This window comes from Bombyx mandarina, chromosome A1, assembly GCF_030267445.1.
Source record: "Bombyx mandarina strain Sakado chromosome A1, ASM3026744v2".
Taxonomy (NCBI): Eukaryota; Metazoa; Arthropoda; class Insecta; order Lepidoptera; family Bombycidae; genus Bombyx; species Bombyx mandarina.
In genome coordinates, this window is record NC_143234.1 from 17,552,051 (window position 1) to 17,571,822 (window position 19,772).

The following is a 19,772-nucleotide window of genomic DNA, read 5'->3' on the forward strand; positions in this document are numbered from 1 at the left end:
GTCACGCGAGCCGCTTTTTGCTCTTCACAGAGCGAATGCGGTATCCATCGGGAAAACAACTTTTTTACACCTAATTGTTCATGCAAGATTATTTGTATTTGACTCATGCCAATGTCTAAAGTTGCCTGAATTTCGCGGTATGTCACATGTCGATCTTCCTCAATCAGCTTACGCACAGCATCAACGTTTTCTTGGGTGACTGCAGTTTTTGGACGACCTTGACGGGGATTATCACTGAGCTTGACACGTCCACGTTGAAACTCAGCAAACCAGCGATAAATTGTGGTTTTGGATGGGGCTTCATCACTAAATGCAGAAATCATCCGGTCAACACACTGCTTTTGTGTTAAACCACTTCGAAAGTCATAATAAATCATCGCTCTTGAATTTTCTCGAGTCAATTCCATTTTCTCAATTACTAAACAAGTTTGACAAAACTTCGTGACAAGACCGAGGACAGGAACAGTGGAAATATTCCATTCCCGATACTTTTAGTGCAGCCCTCGTAAATACACAGATTAAACTAAACTATTCCGACATATATGTCAACCAAATATATCTTATTACTTACTTATTAATATACTAACTTATTAATCTATTTCTTTTTATCACTTTATTTACCACATTTTTACAGAATTCAAAAAACTTATTACTAACGTACTTATTTTCTACTATTTTACAAATATTTTCTATTTTTATCACATAATTAATGAGATTTTCCGTATCGTATCTTTCTCTACCAAAGAAAGGGCATTCTGTTATGATGTGCTCTACAGTTTCCGGTTTTCCGGCTCGCAGATACACGATGGGTCCCCCTTACATTTGAAGCGATTCAAATATGCGGAAAACCCACCGTGTCCTATCATTACCTGCGTTAAAAGACCCTTCGGCTTTACGTGCCGGACTATGCTGTAGGCCTTTATTGCGTCTGGGAAGAAAAGCTTCGTGGTTGCTGCGGTTTCGCCATCACTGTACCTTTTGTTCCATAGGTTTGGTGGTGCGGTAGCACTTGCACAATTTTTGGGCAAATCCTCTTTGAACCGCATTCAGCAGCTTTTGCACTCCCTGTTTTTTAGCTGAGGAAACCCACACACCAGAGGCTTACATGATCACTGGCTCAACCACAGCACAACGTAGATCGACCTAATTACGTTTATTAACTAACTCCTTTTGATATTTCTTACTCATGCCAAAACACATTAAACAAGCCACATAGTTAAGCCAGCTCATAATATAGTAAATACAATACTCAATAATAAGTGAAGAAAACATAAAATAATGATTTATTTTGGTTTTAACAGACAAACCTGGTTTCTACTTACTATGAGGGTACAAATACAAATGCTAGGAGTATGTACTGGGAAATCTAACAAAAAACCGAGTAATGGGTTACACATCACTATAATGTCCTGAAAATTAAATATTGATCACTTCTTTTATTTCCTGGGAATTCGACTCGAACGACCATGCAGCGGACGGTTTCTTGTTTATATTTTGGGTTTTGATGAGGAAGATTTTACAATACAAAAATTAGGATGCACATCTCATAGCTGACAGTTTATTGAAAACCATAAATAAAATCAAATTAAAATCTATAAAAATATATATGACATTTGTTGCTTTGCAATTAAACTTTTAACAGCCTCTGATAAACAAAAAGTAGCTGTAGCAGTTTGTTTCTGTCTAGTTTTGACACCTTGGTCTCTTATAAACCGTGTCTGAGAACGCGGCCTTTACCTCTGCGTTCAAATGAGGTGCATTGATTAGGGTACAATTCCCTGGCAGTAGGTACTTAGATAAAAGTTCCTTTCTTGTTTCTTTAGACAACCCAGATGTAGCTATGTGTTGTAGGCGTACTACAAGATCAGACTTTGATGGATCTTCTCCCAATACCTGCAGCAGTTCGTCATCTAATTCCGCAACAAGTGGTTGTTGTGGCTCCGATCTCGGCGCGTGCGGCGTCCGTGCGTTGCCCGTAACGCTATACTGTCGATTATATTCACCTTCGTTCGACGGCATATCTGGAATAGCAAGGTAAATGCTACATTACAACTGGATATAGAGAGAGAGAGAGAGAGAGAGAGAGTATTCTTTATTGTACACCAAAAAACAAATAAACAGTGCGATACATTAAAAACAAAAAAAGTACAATTGGCGGTCTTATCGCTAAGAGCGATCTCTTCCAGACAACCATCAGGTGGACAAGAATCATTTGGAAACGAACTACGCGCGGTGTACCATTCCAGTGAAATACATATAAATATATGTACACATACATATACACATACATATCTCCGTAAATATACATACAATTAATACAAAGTATTATAATATAATAATAATTATTAAAAATAAAAATAAATAAATAAAAATTAAATAAAAATTAAATTTAAATTTTGCTTCTTTACACATAAATAAGAATAAGCAATTTACATATAAAAGATACTTAAAATACCTTTGAAACATATACAATTTAAGTAGATACCAATTTCAGAAATCTACCTTATCACATATTAAATCGGTTGACTAATATTTAAAAAATGTTCCTTAATGAGGCGTTTGAACGAATTTAATGTTTCAGCATGTCGTATACGTACCGGGAAAGCATTCCACAAACGAATAGCTTGAACAGTAAAGGAATTATTGTAGAACCTTGTCGAATGCACTGGCATCATTAATTGCATGTTGTCCGTTGATCTCTGGGATATACACATGTGTACAGGTCTGCACAGGTAAGTGCCGATAGTAGGTAGGTATCAGGTCTGCACAGGTAAGTGCCGATAGTAGATTAATAATATATTGTGAGTGGCAATCCCAAAGATAAATATTTACGTGAAAAGTACGTACATATATAGGTAGGTACCATGTTCTTGAATAAAGTGATGACCCCAGAGGTTACTCGCAAAATTGATTTATAACAAAATCATTTATTTCAACTTAGATGTCAGTATAACACACTTGTTGAATGTCAAAATATAAATAACAATATTAACTCTCCCACCGGTTCCAAAAAAAGCCACAGTCACGAGAAGAACCGGCGAAACAAACTCAGCGGGCTTTTTTTTTGCTTTTTTCTGAGCAAAAGCACATTTTTTTTCTTAAATAAGTAAAAATATTTACAATAAACGAAAAAACAAGTAAAAAAATACAATTAAAAAAAATAATAATAATGAAAAATGAAAAGGCCAGGAGCGAACACCTTAGTAGTGCCATCTAGTAAATTATCCTTACCTTTATAATATGCCTTGTTGCACAAACGTTCCTTGACAGTTTTCTTAAATCTATGAACAGGTAGTAATTGAAAGTTTTGTGGGATTTTGTTGAAAAGTTGTACACCCAGCCCCCTAAAAGAGTTGCTTATTTTATTAATTCGAGCCGCCGGCAAAGCAAGCCTGTTTGTTCTTAGTGCTCAAATTATGCAAAAACATGTAGATATGTCGGTCGATGTAAGTAGGTAGGAACATAACCAAACCAACCTTCGTATCTTGACAACTCCTGCGACGGCTGCTGGGGCGGTGGCAAGCCGGCCGACCTCAACCACGTCGGTGGCGTCTCGCGACCACGCTGCGAAAACGTTCTCCTGTCGAACTTAAACTTGTTGCTCGACTCTATAGAAACAGTCGTCGGTAAGACGGGCGTCGGGGCACTGATGGCTGATTGTTGCAGTTGAGGAGGCTACTGCAAATTAATATTAGCGGGAGTTTCTTCAGTGTCTTCATATCTTGCTTGCATAAGCATCCTTTCAACCCGGGATACTATTGGCTGCGCAACCCCCTCGCTCTCACTGTCAGACTCTTCCTCGCTGCCTGAAAAGAAATAAGTTACAAGTGTAAGACTTCTTGTAAGTCCGCACGGGTAGGTACCACCGCCTTGCCTATTTCTGCCGTGAAGCAGTAATGCGTTTCGGTTTGAAGGGTCGGGTAGCCGTTGTTACTATATTGAGACCTTAGAACTAGATGGGTGGGGCATTTACGTTGTATATGTTTTTTTTTTTTTTTTTTATTGCCTTTGTAGGCAGACGAGCACACGGCCCACCTAATGGTGAGTGGTTACCGTCGCCCATGGACTTCAGCAATGCCAAGGGCAGAGCCAAGCCGCTGCCTACCGCTAAATGTCTATGGGCTCCAGTAACCACTTAACACCAAGTGGGCCGTAAGCTAATCTACCCACATAAGCAATAAAAAAAAACTGGTTTTGATTACGATATGTATTTTACATCAGCGATTGTTTAAAAAAAGGTTTGTGTCTTACCATAATTAAGTAGAGAGATCATCTTATCATCTCGGAGGGATCTGTTACTAGACGGACGGATTCTACAAAATTAAAAGTATATTTTAATCAATGGTAGTCATTATTTTATCTTGTAGGTGGTAAACCGAGATGAACTTACAGTGGTCGACCAATTTTTAAAGAAGAATAGTCAACTTCCGAACTTCTGAGAAATAAAATAAATATTTAATAACATATTAACTTAGCAAAAAAAATAAACGTATAAAGTTTTGTTTGATAAATAGTTACGCAGGCATGGACAAATTTCTTGTCCACGAGAAGTCGATGGGATTGGTTGGTCGACCATCCCCATGGACGACCAAACAGATTCTACTCTGAAAACCATAACAAACATTTGTTTACTATGGATATTTGTTTTACTATCAAGAACATAAATATTTAAAACAATCAGAATAGTCACCTTGGGTTTTTATCCACCATAGGAGGGAGAACCCTTACCCTTTTAGGGTGGAGGGCGAGGGGATGAAGGGCGTCTCCAAGGGTTGGCCCATTGGCAAATTTTGCAGTGTATCAGAGAACACTGAAATATGCATTGACATTAAAAGAAATATTTAAGGAATAAATCAATAAACAAATTGCAAGAAAAAAAGAAAAAACGATTAATCAATATATACCTAGTCAGGTCATAAATTCTGTCACATGTTTAATGTAAAATAATTGAAACAAGTTTATTCATTATGTAACCATTCATATACCAAAATGAACTTAACAAAATATAGATTCTTATGACACTAAAGTTTATTCAAAATGACCTCCGTGATTTTGAATACAGGCCTTCAATCTGCGCGGCCAGTCGTCTATCGCAGCACGAACGAGGTCCATGTCAATATCGGCGGCTACCTTAATCAAGGATGTCTTGAGTGACTCCAAATTGGGACGAGGCTTTGAGCACGCCTTTTCCTCCAGGTGTTGCCATATCTTGTAATCTAACGGATTCAAATCTGGACTGGAGGAGGGCCAGTCTTCGTGCCGGATGAAGTCGATTTCACGCGCCGCCAGCCAGTCTTGTGTGCTCTTCGCTCTATGAGCTGGCGCCGAATCTTGTTGGAATACCCAGTGCCTGTTATTGAACATGGTATGAGAAACAGGTTCCACAAGGTTCGTCAGGACTATATTTTGATACACAACTGCATTCGTTTTTACACCTTTCTCACAAAAATGTACCTCTGTTAAGCCCCAATAAGAAACTCCCAACCATACCATGAGCGAGGATGGAAAATGACCTTGTTGGACACGCGGAATACGGTTGCTCCCTTCTTCACTACTGTGTGCGTACACCTTATCATTTTGTTTGTTGTAGCTCTCTTCTACGGTAAAAATTTTTTCATCCGAAAAAATAATTTCCCGATCATTTTTTCCCGCGTACCGCTTCAACAAAGCGCGGCATCTCTTCAGTCTCAGGTCCATTAGACGAGCATTCAAACGATGTCCTGTTTTTCTTCGATATGCCCGAAGCCCTAAGTCTTCATTTAACACCCTTTTCACCGTGGTTCTGCTTAACCCCATCTGAAGGGCCAACAGTTTCTGCTTACGTTTGGGATTTCTTTGAATTCGCGCCTTCACAGCTTTTATCACTGCTGGAGTCCTAACAGACCGAGGGCGACCACTTCTTGACCTGTCATCTACACTAGAGTCTTCATTGTATCGTTTGATGGTACGATAAACGAATCTTTTGGTTATATTCAAATTTTTCAGTATGTTAAAAATTTTAATTGGCGCGTAACCGCAACGATGCAACGCAATAACTGCAACACGGTCTTCTTTAAGCGTCCACTCCATATTTAAAAATGAGTAAAATTCTAAAAGTATACATTTTTATTTTCATGAACAATTCGAAATTCGAATTCAATAAACTTTTTTGTCGCCAGCATTCTAAAAGAAAAGTTTTTACTGTGTGACAATACTTATGACCTGACTAGTTATATATGTTGGCACACACCAGGGATGGCTAAGCGGTAGTTTCCGTCATCAGTCGTATTTGGTTGAACTCAGTTTATAAAAAGTCAATAAAACCTTTTGAACAATAATTATTGAAACTCAACACACACAACTTTCACAATGACAGGGTAAACCGACAGTTTCGTTCCACATACCGACAGACTGACTGACTGACTGCCAGAGACTCACTGACTGAGACGGACGGAATGACTGTCTGACACGGAATGCCACGACTCTGTCCACGTACCGCCATTTTATACTGTGGCGTTACGGAGTCTACCCTTCATTTTGTGATATTTATCAAAACAACATTTCATCATTTAAAATAATAATCAAAACCACCGTCCTAATATTACTAAAAGTCGTTATCCACGACAACTAAAAGTCGTTATCCACGACATATAAATAATTACAATATATAAAATAAAATAAAATTTTGAGTTTTAGTTTGAAAAAGCTATTGCGGCTCAGAAACCGAAGGCCTGTCCGGGACACGACGAAGTTGACCACCACGTGTCCGCACACCTCTTGCACCACGGGCTGCCATACTGCTACGTGAACGGACTCTACCACCAACCTCTAACAAGCCCACGCCCACTTGCTTCACAGTTTTCAGTACTATTTTGTACAAAATAAAGCCAACATAAACTAACTAAGCATGCAAAATAAACACATGCATGGTTAAAAAATTGTGAACATTAGAAGTGCTAAAATCAGTCAATCTAATCAAAATTAAAAGAAGTTACAAAGAAACATTTAAAAAATCTAATCGCAAAGAAAAAAAAAAGAAAAAAAATTGTTTGGCTTATGTGAAGAATCTGGTATCATAACTGATATAATATGTATAAAAAAAATTAAATATCTAAAATAAAAAATAAATCATTAAAAAAATTCATATGAAATTGAAAGGTCTTATCCATAATATTTTTACCAGCGGTCATTTTGTCATTTGACCCGTCTAGTCTGTGGTGAGTGGCTTTTAGTTGTACTTTGGTGGAATTATTTATCCCGAAACCCAGCGCGTAACAATATTTATATAAGTCGGTCGGTTCCATTGCTGTTATGTCTGTGTCGTTTATTACATAGTCGCCGGGCTGTATCTTGCCTCCGATAATATAAAGTGTTTTACATTTGTCTAAACCAAATTGCATGTTATATATTTACTGAACTCTGCTGTTGCTTCTACAAATTTTTTCATTTCTTTTTCTGATTGTGAGTATTGTTTCACGTCATCCATGAACATGAGGTGTGATTTTTTCTGTGGTATTTTTGAGGCAATACCTAGCGCGGCAACGCTCTAGCAAGTGAGACAGGAGGTTAAGGGCGAGACAGAACCACAGCGGGCTTAGTGAATCACCTTGGTAGTTTCCTTTCTTAATAGATATTTGACGTGTTGTGATAGAATTAGGATTGCAATTAATTTGTAGCGTGGTTCTTCATAGGGGCATTATATTTCATAGAAAATCTATAATTTCTTCTAAATCTATAATCTCACTCTCCTAACTACTTTATTTGATCTGTTGCTATTTGTGTATTGTGTAAGTCTTCCGCAGTTTGCTCTCACTGTTTCTATGTATTTTTCTAGCCTTTGCTGCCATGGTGATTTCGTGTTGTTTTTTTGTTGTCTGTTACCTGTGTACACTGTTATTCTGTAGTTTAGTTCTTCAGAGACAACTAGTGCTGTGCAATAGATTAGTGTATGTTTGTCTATAAGTTTTGCCTCATTAGTTAAAAATGGTGGTGGTATAATTATGTTCATTAATCAAATTAACTAAACGAAATAAATTAGGGTTGTATCTGAGCTTAGGGAGTTTTGGTCGAGCAGCTGGGTCCACACCGGCATATTGTGTTAGAGTTTTTGTAAATTTGTCATGTATTTCTTGGGTACAGGTGTTGGTTATTAAATTCTAATCTGCGATGACTAAGTTCTCAATATCATTTTCTAACATAAAGGTTAAATTTTCAGTTTGTGAGGAAGTGTGTGATGTCTGTGTATTCTTGCGATTGATGGGATGTGTGAGATTGTAAAATTGGTTGAGATTGAGTGTAAGAATGTGGTTGTTCTTGTACAATATTTTCGTCTGTGTCTTGTAATAATGTCATGCATTAGAGCTTATTATCTTCAGATTCTTCTTGTAACTGTAAGCGGACTTCTTCTCTCAATTGGTCTAATATTTCTTGAGAGAGAAGTTTATTTCGTACTATAAATCTCCGCTGGTTTGATATTCTTTGTTCTAAAACGGTTACTACCCGATATTGTTGGGAAAAAAGTTGATGCAATTGTTGCCTGTATGTGGTCATGTCGTTCTCTAACTTGGTTATGTGAAAGTAATGCAGTAAAGTAAACGCATGATAAACGTATTCACCACATCTTTGCTCCATTTCTTGCGTTCTCGTGATTTCTCAGCCTTGGTGGATACAGGCAAGAAGGAATTTGCCTCCCGTACACAATTCAAGATTGGTATGGGTGAATCTGGATTAAAAGAGAGTGTTTGGGGTGACGATGGTACGGGAAGTAAAGATGATCTGTAGGGTGTGTACGATACAATACTTGGGCTATATGGTTCTATTGAAGTGTTCGTTCTGACTGTTAAACTATCACCCTGCGTGCCCTGGCGATCGCCTCCGGGCAGCGGTTCTATACGTTTACGTTTAGATCGTAGCTCCATTTTTGATGGGTTTCCAGAGCCACGTTAGCCACGCCAGTAATTTCAATATTTTTTTTCATACTTAAGCTGATGGTCTAGAGATACCATATCAGCGTCACCGGGCTAGTAGGTGAGCTCACGGGGCTGAAACCTGCCGATGTTGCTAACACGAACCCTAGCAAGAGCCAAAGCTTTGCAGAATCTACTACCGGATCGGAAATGCGACCCCCTTAGAAGATCCGGCGAGAAACTCAGCGGGCTGTGTCTGTGGGTTAATTTACTCGCCGCGCCCGTCGTCGTAAGTGACGGATTCGACGAGAACGATGTCCGGAGGTAATTTCTTATTCGTGTGTCCGCCCCACACGTGAACACCTACTTCAATCAGGACGTGTGTTATTATTATTTTTATCGACTTGTTTTCTCGGCGGAGCCGGTAATTGCATGTTGGTACGGGCGCAAGCCAAGTGCGAACTGCTTGATATTAATGTTTGTGTGTTGGGTGATGGTGTGTTATCTTCACACGGCGGAGCACACGCTCGCGTACTGCCCCGCTTTCGCGGAGCATCGCCGTGTCCTCGTTGCAAAAATAGGACCCAACTTGTCGCTTCCGACAGTCGTGGCTACGATGCTCGGCAACGACGAGTCCTGGCAGGCGATGCTCGACTTCTGCGAGTCCACCATCTTACAGAAGGTAGCGGCGGAATGGGAGAGGGAGAGCTCTTCTCCCCTCCCGTGCCGCCGCCGCCGAGCCGGGGGTCGGAGGAGGGCGTTTGTCCAGCTCCGGCCCCTATGAGGAGGCAGTCTCCTTCGGTGATGGTCACGGGGTGACCTAAGGGGGTTGAGGCTGCGCCGCGCGCTACCGTCACTCTAGCGCCCTGGCACCTGGATCGGCCCCAAAATTGGGCCCTGTGGTACCCCGTGCGGAACTGGCTGCCTTTTTCCATACATTGTTCGGTACTTACCACGAGCCTCCCGATTTTTTAGGTAATTCTCTATTAACTTAATCACATTATTTGCCATTCCAGCGTTAAACCGTTTCTTGCTTAGCCCTGCGTGATTTATGGAATCTAAAGCTTTACTGAGATCAGTAGAAATCATCGCTACACTGTTGCCCTCTGCCAAAGCGTCTGTGATAACCTTACCAGTTCGTAAAATTTGGGTACCAGTCCCTTTATTTTTTGTAAAACCGTGCTGGTATTCTAGGATAAGATGCAAACGGTTCACTTCTGAGAGAAGTCTGCTATCGTTCGCACAGCTTACCCATAATGTTAAGTAACATAATGGGACGATACGAGGCAGCTTCGGTATGTGATTTGCCTGGTTTGTGTAAGAAGATACAGTCTCCCAGCTTCCAGCGGCTTGGATAATATCCTATGCGTAGAGTGTAGTTTATTGTGTTTGTCAGTGCGGTATAATATGCTGGGCCAGCAAGTTTTATTGCGTCAGCCCTTAGTTGATCGGGGCCTGGCGCTTACTTGTTCTTGAAGAGGCGAAGAGCTCGTATTACCTCGTCTACGTCGGTCTCGGCCAGCGGTTGGTATGGGGTGAAGGACTCAGAATTTTTATGAGTGTCATCCACATTTGCTTCTTTTACTATTGCCGTGTCAACCAGAGTATTGATCGTTTCTTCTTCAGTTACAACTCCATGTAGATCAGGTAGACGCTGAGGCTTGATCTTCAGAGAGCGTTGAATAGTCCACATCTTAGCATTGTTGTTTTCGGGACTATCAATGACGTTATTCCATTGGTTCTCTCGATACTCTTGCAGCGCTTACTTCAGTATAGTCTTTGCAGCGTTGTATATCCGACGGAGAATATGTCCTCTTGGTGCATTTTTTGCTTTTAGTTTGCTTCGTTTGCGATGTTGTATCAGGTATTGGATGTTTATTGGCAATTCCTCCCGTCGTGTTGACTCTCGTAGCGGCGCCATCTCATCTAATGCCGCCGTGAGTACATTTTCCAAGTTATCGACGCATGAATCTGCTTCAGCATCAGTGGTTGGCACAATTACTGGAAGATTTGCTTCGATTAACTCTTGGAATTTGATGCGAGACTCCTTAGTTTCAGTAATGCTGCTCATCTTTCGCCTCAGTAGCACATGTTCGTGCGCCTCTATATCAACTTCCAATTGCCACGGATAGTGATCTGACGAGATAGAATCGAGTTGCTTCGTTCGATAAGTGTACTCCATGGCCTCTTGTGTCACCAGTGCGATATCGAGTATTCCGTTTCCTTGATGGCAGGGTCGAGATGGTTCGGGGGCGCTGGAGTATCACGGCGTCCCTGCGTACCTCCGCCGGTTGATCGGCTCCTATCTCGAGGACAGGTCGATCATATGCGTCGGACACGGTGGGGCGGTCTACCGCTTCCCCGTCGAGCGCGGTGTTCCGCAGGGGTCTGTCCTGGGCCCCCTGCTGTGGAACATCGGCTACGACTGGGTCCTGCGGGGCGCCCTATGGGGTTCCCTCCCCGGGCTAAGTGTCGTCTGCTATGCTGACGACACGCTGGTCGTAGCCCCGGGGAGGGACTACCGGGAGTCTGCCCGTCTGGCTTGCGCAGGTGTGGCAAACGTCGTCGCAAGGATCCGACGGTTGGGGCTCAAGGTGGCGCTCGAAAAAACCCAGGCCCTCTTATTTCACGGGCCGGGACGGGCGCCGCCTGCGGATGCCCACCTCGTGATCGGAGGCGTTTGTATCGGGGTCGGGGTGACCGGTCTCAGGTACCTCGGCCTCGAACTGGATGGTCGTTGGAGCTTCCGCGCTCACTTTAAGAAATTGGGTCCTCGGCTGATGGCGACGGCCGGCTCTTTGAGCCGGCTCCTTCCAAACGTCGGGGGTCCCGATGAGGCGGCGCGCCGCCTATACATGGGGGTCGTGCGGTCGATGGCACTATACGGTGCTCCGGTATGGTGCCAGGCCCTGACCCGCAAGAACGTCGCCGCGCTGCGACGTCCGCAGCGCGCGATCGCGGTCAGGGCGATCCGAGGATACCGCACCGTCTCCTTCGAGGCGGCGTGCTTGCTCGCCGGGGCGCCACCCTGGGACCTGGAGGCAGAGGCGCTCGCTGCTGATTACAGGTGGCGTAGCGACCTCCGCTCTAGGGGGGAAGGGCGCCCCGGCGAAGGTGTAGTTCGAGCGCGGAGGCTCCAATCTCGGCGGTCCGTGCTGGAGGCGTGTGTCGCCGCTTGGCGGACCCGTCGGCCGGCATCCGTACCGTCGAGGCGGTCCGCCCGGTTCTCGTGGACTGGGTGGGCCGCGACCGCGGATGCCTCACCTTCCGGCTGACGCAGATGTTGACCGGCCATGGGTGTTTTGGCCGGTACCTCTTCAAGATAGCCGGAAGGGAACCGACGGCGCAGTGCCACCATTGCGCGGACCGCGACGAGGAAGACACAGCGGAACATACATTGGCGCGTTGCTCTGGATTCGACGAGCAACGCGCCGCCATCGTCGCGGTCATAGGAGAGGACCTCTCGCTGCCGCGCGTCGTGGCTACGATGCTCGGCAGCGACGCGTCCTGGAAGGCGATGCTCGACTTCTGCGAGTCCACCATCTCGCAGAAGGAGGCGGCGGAGCGAGAGAGGGAGAGCTCTTCCCTTTCCGCACTGATCCGTCGCCGTCGAGCCGGGGGCCGGAGGCGGGAATACGCCCGTACGTCCCGGCCCCTGTAGGTAGCGGCCTCCCCCCGGTGAAGGTCAAGGGGCGTCCTTGGGGTGAGCCGCGCCGTCTGGTTGTAGTGTTGACCGCGGTAGCCCCCCTAACTCATCCGGGTTCTGACCTCGGCGGGGATCGGACGGGACCTCGTAGGAGGTTCGGCCCTCTACCCGAAAAAAAAAAAAAAAAAAAGGGTGTAAGAGTGCAGGGGAGTCGTTTAGTGGGTGGGCCCTAAAATCCTTGGGCCCGTGGTCTGCTCACAACACCATGCAGATCGTAGAGTCTCACATACCCCGCGCGCCCCTTTTGCGCGGGGACCTCGTAGGAGGTTCGGCCCTCTACCCGAAAAAAAAAAACCAGCGCACCTGCGGCTTGTGTTTGAGAATGTCCAACCTGTTGCATTCTCAAATTTAAATCTCACACGTTAATCGATGTGGTATTATCTTCTAACAAAGCTTCCCAGTCCGCCCGAATTTGATAGAAACATAAATGTGGATTATACAACCCTCGCACGATGATACCACCGTCAATCGTTTCTAGCCTGATAGCTACTCCCTCAATACGACGATCAACGTCATCCACGCCTGGGATCACAGTCGTTAGATTCCAGCGAAGACCTTCCTTTATGTACATTGCAGTGACAAGATGAGTTGCCCTAGTATCGTAAATTTAGTTAAAACCTGGAATGTTATATTTACACTTTGTAAAATCTACTTTACACTCGTTTACTATTATAATATCCGGCCGTTGTTTGACTGCCAGTTGCTTGAGCTCGATGTGTTTGTTGCGAAGTCCTTGAATGTTACAATGTACGATTCTCACACACTGTTTTCTTCTTCTGAGCGTATTTGGCAAATTATCCATTGATAAGCTCAATTACAAAATCCAAAATTGTTTCTGCGGGATAGCCTTTTGCCTGCAGACTTTTCATCAACTCTTTAAGTAGTCAGGTAACGCCTTCGCCATGGATTCATTCTCAGGGGGCTTGTGTGTGGTTTTAGTGCTACTTGAGGCACCTGCTGCTGCTGCATAGCTGGTTCTGTCGACCCGTGTGGCTGCGGCTGCTTTTATATTCGAACCTTCTATCATACGGTTTGTGGGCTTTTGTGTAAGTCCTTCATTATTGACGAAAGCCTGTCGCCTGTTTTTCTGTTTTTTTATTTCTAACTGGAATAGCGGGCACTTTGCCTGTCTTGCTGTATGACCAATTTCGTGACAGTTGTAGCACACATGCCAAACATCTCCCATCTTCGCGTTGCTCAACAGAGTCTGGTTGCTCTGGACGCCGGCAGTGAGATTGCACATGACCAAATTGCCAGCACCGCTGGCATTGTGTCACCGCGGTGTCTCGTACCATGTATTTTTCGATTGTAGCACGCTGACTTAAGATAAACTTTATATCGCGGGCTACTCGCATGTCAGTTTCACCTGGGAAGATGAGAATCAACGCTGAATTTTTCATAATAATTACCCGTTCCATCTTGATTCCATATCTCGCAAGAATATCGGCTTTGATTTCTTCCTCTGTGTAACCTTCGGCGCGGACCCCTTTAGCTATTAGTTTCTTTGCCGGGCGATGATCGTCTTTTCATCCGTATGTGTAGTAATTATATTTTTCTGGGTTTTCATTTAGTCGCCTCTGTATGGCTTCATAAGCTTCCTTGTTTTTTGGAATAAATGTTATTTTCTTGCTCTTTGGATTAGCGCGTATTTCACAATTACTCACTCGAGCAATTTCATTAGCCGCCTTCCCCTCGTTTTTATCCGAGATCCATGCGTAATATTCACATATAAATGGAGGATATCGCTTTGTTCTTGTATCCTTCGTTAAATTTTTATTTGATCCATTTGAAGCACTGCTTTGTCCCGTGTTGTCAAAAGGGAGATACGCTGGTGAGACGCCAATAGATGCCGCCCGTGTCTTATGAACACGTCGTCGCTTGGTGCCCCCACCCTCACTCAATACTGAGACGGTATCGTCAGATTCCCTATCTCGTTCTTCCTCATCAAAAGCAAGCGGTGAAAACATGTTACTTGTTAGTATAGCGGTCGGCTTCGGTTCTACTCGTGGTCGGTGTTCTTGGTTTGGTTTTGGCTGCGGTTGAATTCCCGCGCTTTGTGAACCCCAGTTGGGAATTATGTTATCACGTGACGCTTGGTTCGCGTCCCGCGACGCCACGGTTTTAATGCCTCTAGATTAATTATATTTCATAACATTATCTTTTGCGGATTGCTCTTTTGTATGACTTATTCTAGTAGCCGGCGTCCACGATCCCTCGACTTGCTTTTTTGCCATAGGTTTGATGGTGTCGCATCTGAACTCAACGCGGCTCATCTTCTTGCAGTATGTACATATTATTCTTTCGCGAATAATGAATTCGTTTTGTGCGATCACTTGAACGAACAACGGTCCTGAGCATTCACACAGCGGGCCTTTGCCTTGTTTGAGCTTGTTCGCATTTGCGAGGTAATGCACATACTTTGTATTGAGTTTAACGGAACCATCTGAGATGCTTTCTAGTTCACTGCGAATAAATATTTTGACAGCACTCACTTGTTCACACGCACACTTGTGATTCTTAGACATAGATTGATCGCCAATCCAGTCGTAAAAATTCGCTTTTTCCGAAACGATGCTACAATAAAAACATTGCACTGTGTCTAATCCATTGCGGGAATTAATTGGAGCTGTGTCAAACACAATCTTCTTAAACGGCGATTTATCGTCCGTTTTCCACTCACTATCTACCTCCATTCTTTCACTTATAACCTAAAATTGTCAATTTAAAAGTATTAATTAGCGATAAAGATACTAAAAAGCGCTTGCGCTGCACGTCGGCTTGGAGCTGCATCACGCAGCCCCGCTCGTGGCGGGGCGTCACTGGAGTAGCGGAGCTCGATGCGCGTACACGTCCGTTCTCCTCGAGTGCCAGCGCGCGAGTCCTTGGTTATGTCTGTGAGTGTAGTCGGTTTGTGTGAGAGTTGTGCATGCTCCTGTGATGTGTTGTATAGTCTCAGGTTGGGCGTGACATCTTCGGCATTTGTCATTTGTCATTGTAGAATTTTTGTGGGAGCTTTATTTATGTATTTTCTATAGGTTTTGGTGTTTATAATTTGGTCCTGTATTGCAATTAAGAATCCATCTCTTTCCGGGAATAAACTACCTATTTTTAACCATTTGTTGAGGCTCTTTTGTTTATATGTAATTGCAAGGTCATGTGGGTGTCGCCCGTGAAATACTTTCTTTTTTCCAATCATCTATTTTTTTCTTTCTGGGGGTTACTGTCATTAGAGTTATGTAAGTTAGTCTGTTCGCTTAGATTCAGAAGTGTGTATAGTTTGTGTCATTGTCTGTTATGGCTTTGTGTATATTACTATAGTGCGCACGGAAGCGCTAGTCACCTCCTGAGGTATGTGGCGGGGTAAGACCGGGGAGGGCACGATTGACAAGACGCACACGATATTATATTTAAGTGCAGATAAATCTCAGAATAACATGTTAGAATTAATGTAATGGGTACCTAATTGTAATATTGTGTTTTTCTATTTCCTGGTTAAACAAAAAATGGATATTCAAAAGTGTTTATTATATTTTATTATTTACGACCCAAAACAATTTTATAAGCAAATTATCATTTCTTAATAAGAAAATAAATAAAAAAAACACTTATATTTTTTTATAATGTACTATAACGGTGATATTTATTTATCTATTTTGATTTTTTTATCAAGTAAATTTTGGTTTTTCCGATGTTTGCCGATTTGAATTTCCCTCAACTACAATGCGTATTCGTGTATCTCTTTCTAATTGTAGTATGACTGTTTTTGTCCATTTAATTATACCAAATGAGTATGTTAATATAGGTATGGCGAATGTATTTAATGCTTTAATGAGATGTTTCCCTGATAACTGAGTTTTGCTTATTATTTTAATTCTTCTCTTCTATTCAATTTTTAGTGCCTGTTTAATTTTGATGTGATCTAATCCTTTTAGTTTAGATATTTAGATATTTAGATAATATGTGGGTGGGTAGTCAGACTGTGTTGTTGTCAGTGTTGTGCTCGTAATTAAATACATTTATGAACGATTGTGTGTTTTATAAAAGTGAGGAATGTGCAAGAGTCTATGAACGGTGTTAAGACTATCCCGAAAATCATATGGAACAGAGAATACACCACCAAAATTCAAACAAAGGTGCACAAATACGGTCCACCAAAGGGATGTTCAAAGTACGTGAAAACCCCAGGACATCTCATACGAATATTATATCTACTATCCCTACGTGTATGTAAGTGAAAGAAAAATATCTAAGTGGAAGACAATTTCCGCCTTTAAATTATAATCTTAAAAGTGCAACGTAACGACCAAAAAAACACTGATAAGCGACATCTAGTGTGCTTTGTCAAAACAACTGAGACAAACCCCTTGTTAAATTCTAACTTGCCATCTAGTGACAAACAACGACACTACTTAACAAGCATCGATAAATTCAATTGAGTAGAAGAAAAAGTACTGTCCGTTTCCAATAGAGTTCAGTAAAATAAAAAATAAAAATTATGGAAGAAATAAAAGACATGTTCTTGAGTTTGCAACAAGACATAAAACAACAAAAAGAAGATATGGTAAAGATGAAGGAAGACATCAAAAACATAATAGTTAACAGCCTTGCCGAGAAGTTAAGCAGCTTAGAACTTAAAAACGAGCTTTTAGAACAAAAAATTGAAGAACAAAATAGAAAGATGAACAACTTAGAAAGACAGTCTAGACGCAAAAACTTGGTCATGTTTGGTGTAGAAGAGCGCGAAAACTCATACCACGAACTTGAAGAAATGATAATCAGCATAATAAATACAAATTTTAAAGTATCCTGCGAAACTAACAGCATTGAAGCAGTACGTAGGTTGGGAAAAAAGGGAGAGAAGACCAGACCAGTAGTAATAACGTTCAACACATTAGGATTAAAACTAAAAATTCAGAAAGACAAATATTGTTTACAAAAAACCGCATACTACATAAAAGAAGACTATCCAATTGAAATCTTAAAAAAGCGCAAAGAGTTACAAGCCCAGTTAGAGAGAGAAAAAGAAGCAGGAAATAGAGCAATTATAAGATATGACAAACTGATCATACTGAATAAAAAACATTCTCCCTGCAATCAACCAAACGAGATACCTTTCCGAATCCCCGGAGACAACTATGACTGCTAGCCAAGAAACTCAACACGTTGAAAAACAACCTTTGAAGAAAACCAAAGCGAGGAACATGAAAAGCTATATAACACAGACGCCCAAACTAGTATTCGCCCAGAAAGAAGCACCTCAAAACCAAACAAATACTTCCAAGGATAATGCAAAATAGCAATCAACACCAGAACTCCCACCCACATATCATCTCCCAATACGGCCGGTCACCGCGGGAGAGTTCGACCAAAACCCACTAAGGGAAACCACTTTAAAGAACAATACCTTCAGCACCTTCAATATCTGCACCTTCAATGTAAAATCATTAGCTTCCGAATTAAAATTTATAGAGCTTAAGGCAGCGTTACAAGGCATCAACCACGATGTAATAGGAGTGTGCGAAGTCCGCCGCTTTGGTGAAAAGATAATCGAAGATGACAAATACATTATGTACCACATAGGCCAAACCAAAGGACTGCACGGGGTAGGCTTCCTAATCAAGAAGATACACAAAGAAAATATCATATCATTCACAGGTATATCTGAGAGAGTGTGCATACTAGAAATCGTGCTAGAAAAGATACGTCTCGCAATTATCCAGGCATATGCCCCAACTGAAAACTCGTCGCAAGAAGATATAGATAACTTTTACGACGACCTGGAGAAAGCGCATGACTCAACCTGTACGAAATATATAATTTCTATGGGAGATTTTAACGCACAAATAGGGACTACCAAGAAGTATGAATGTTCCGCTACCGGCAAGTATGGACATGGTATCAGGAGTATGCGAGGAGAAAGACTCATTCAATATGCACAAGAGTACAACCTAAAAATTATTAATACAATGTTCAATTTAAAACCTAAAAATCGATGGACATGGATCTCTCCAGATAGGAATACCAGAAATGAAATAGATTATATTATGACCACGATTCCTAACATAGTTTCTAAATACGAAGTACTATCATCTTTTTCTTTTGGATCAGACCATAGATTATTAAGAACTACAATTCACCTAAAATCAACAAAGAAAAATAGACGCAATTTCTGTAGTGTGTCAACAAACCTAAAAAGTATAGCCGAACAAGAAATATACCTCAAAAACCTTAAGAGCTACATACCAGAAATTATTACGACATATAGTAATTATAAACTAGAAGACTACTACGAAAAAATCGTAAAATGTATAAAGGAAAGTTTGAAAGGAATAAAAAGGCCAAAAAAGAGCAGAATCTTGTCAGTGGAAGTGCTAGAACCTATAAAAGAAAGGAGCAAACTACAAAATAAATCTAAATTGAATAAAATAGACAGGGAAAAATTAAAATCACTTTATAAACTAACTAACAAAGAAATAAGAAAATGCTACGATATCTATAGGACAAACATAATACAAAAGCACCTTGAAAAATCAAGATCTGCTAAAAAAGGTCAACAAGAATTAAATAAATTAAAAATCTGGATCCCATCACTACAGGCCGGCACTAATAAATGTAAATCCCGAACAGAGATTATAAATATAGCTACTAACTTTTACACTAAATTATACAGTCAACCAGACATTAATCCACTGAGAAAAAAAGATATCTTTAGTCATACTAATACCTCATCTGTACAACGCTTTTCCGAGTCTGAAGTCTTAAGACAAGTAAAGAAACTTAAGTCAGAAAAGAGCCCAGGACCAGATGGAATTACCAACGAATACATCAAGTTAGCTAGAACCTTACTATTGACACCAATCACCATCTTATGGAACAAAATACTTGAAGAAGAAACTGTGCCGCAGCTATGGAGGGAGTCTGAGATTATATTACTATATAAAAAAGGTAATCCAGCTGACATAGGGAATTACCGCCCGATTAGCCTTATGCCCTGTTTATATAAATTATTTGCCTCCTGCCTACTTGAAAGAATATCCTCCAGCATTGACTCACATCAGCCGATAGAGCAAGCTGGCTTCAGAACGGGTTTTAGCACGGCAGACCATATTCAAGTTGTCGACCAGGTTATCGAAAAATACTTAGAGTTCCAAAGGCCCCTATACCTGGCTTTTGTAGATTAT

The 19,772-nt window shown here is 41.7% G+C and overlaps 2 protein-coding genes and 1 long non-coding RNA gene across 4 annotated transcripts; 1 reads left to right on the forward strand and 2 right to left on the reverse strand.

Moving 5' to 3' along the window:
* Positions 1 to 1,536: 1,536 nt before the first annotated feature.
* Positions 1,537 to 2,727, reverse strand: LOC149499593 (uncharacterized). Its single transcript, XM_089740047.1, has 2 exons — positions 2,598 to 2,727; positions 1,537 to 1,986 (listed from the first exon to the last, which is right to left on the reverse strand). Exons 1-2 carry the CDS (start codon positions 2,712 to 2,714, stop codon positions 1,684 to 1,686), a joined length of 420 nt encoding a protein of 139 aa, XP_089596173.1. The 5' UTR covers positions 2,715 to 2,727; the 3' UTR covers positions 1,537 to 1,683.
* Positions 1,537 to 4,897, reverse strand: LOC149499594 (uncharacterized). 2 transcript variants are annotated; one of them, XR_016325720.1, is made up of 5 exons: positions 4,691 to 4,897; positions 4,391 to 4,435; positions 4,252 to 4,313; positions 3,477 to 3,806; positions 1,537 to 2,021 (listed from the first exon to the last, which is right to left on the reverse strand). It is a non-coding gene; the product is annotated as an uncharacterized LOC149499594 (long non-coding RNA). The 2 variants fall into 2 exon arrangements; XR_016325721.1 differs by lacking the exon at positions 1,537 to 2,021 and adding an exon at positions 3,101 to 3,344.
* Positions 4,898 to 12,713: 7,816 nt separating this feature from the next.
* Positions 12,714 to 17,905, forward strand: LOC114245605 (uncharacterized). The gene has a single exon (XM_028177837.2). The coding sequence runs from the start codon at positions 17,087 to 17,089 to the stop codon at positions 17,735 to 17,737; it is 651 nt and encodes a 216-aa protein (XP_028033638.2). The 5' UTR covers positions 12,714 to 17,086; the 3' UTR covers positions 17,738 to 17,905.
* The last annotated feature ends 1,867 nt before the right edge of the window (positions 17,906 to 19,772 follow it).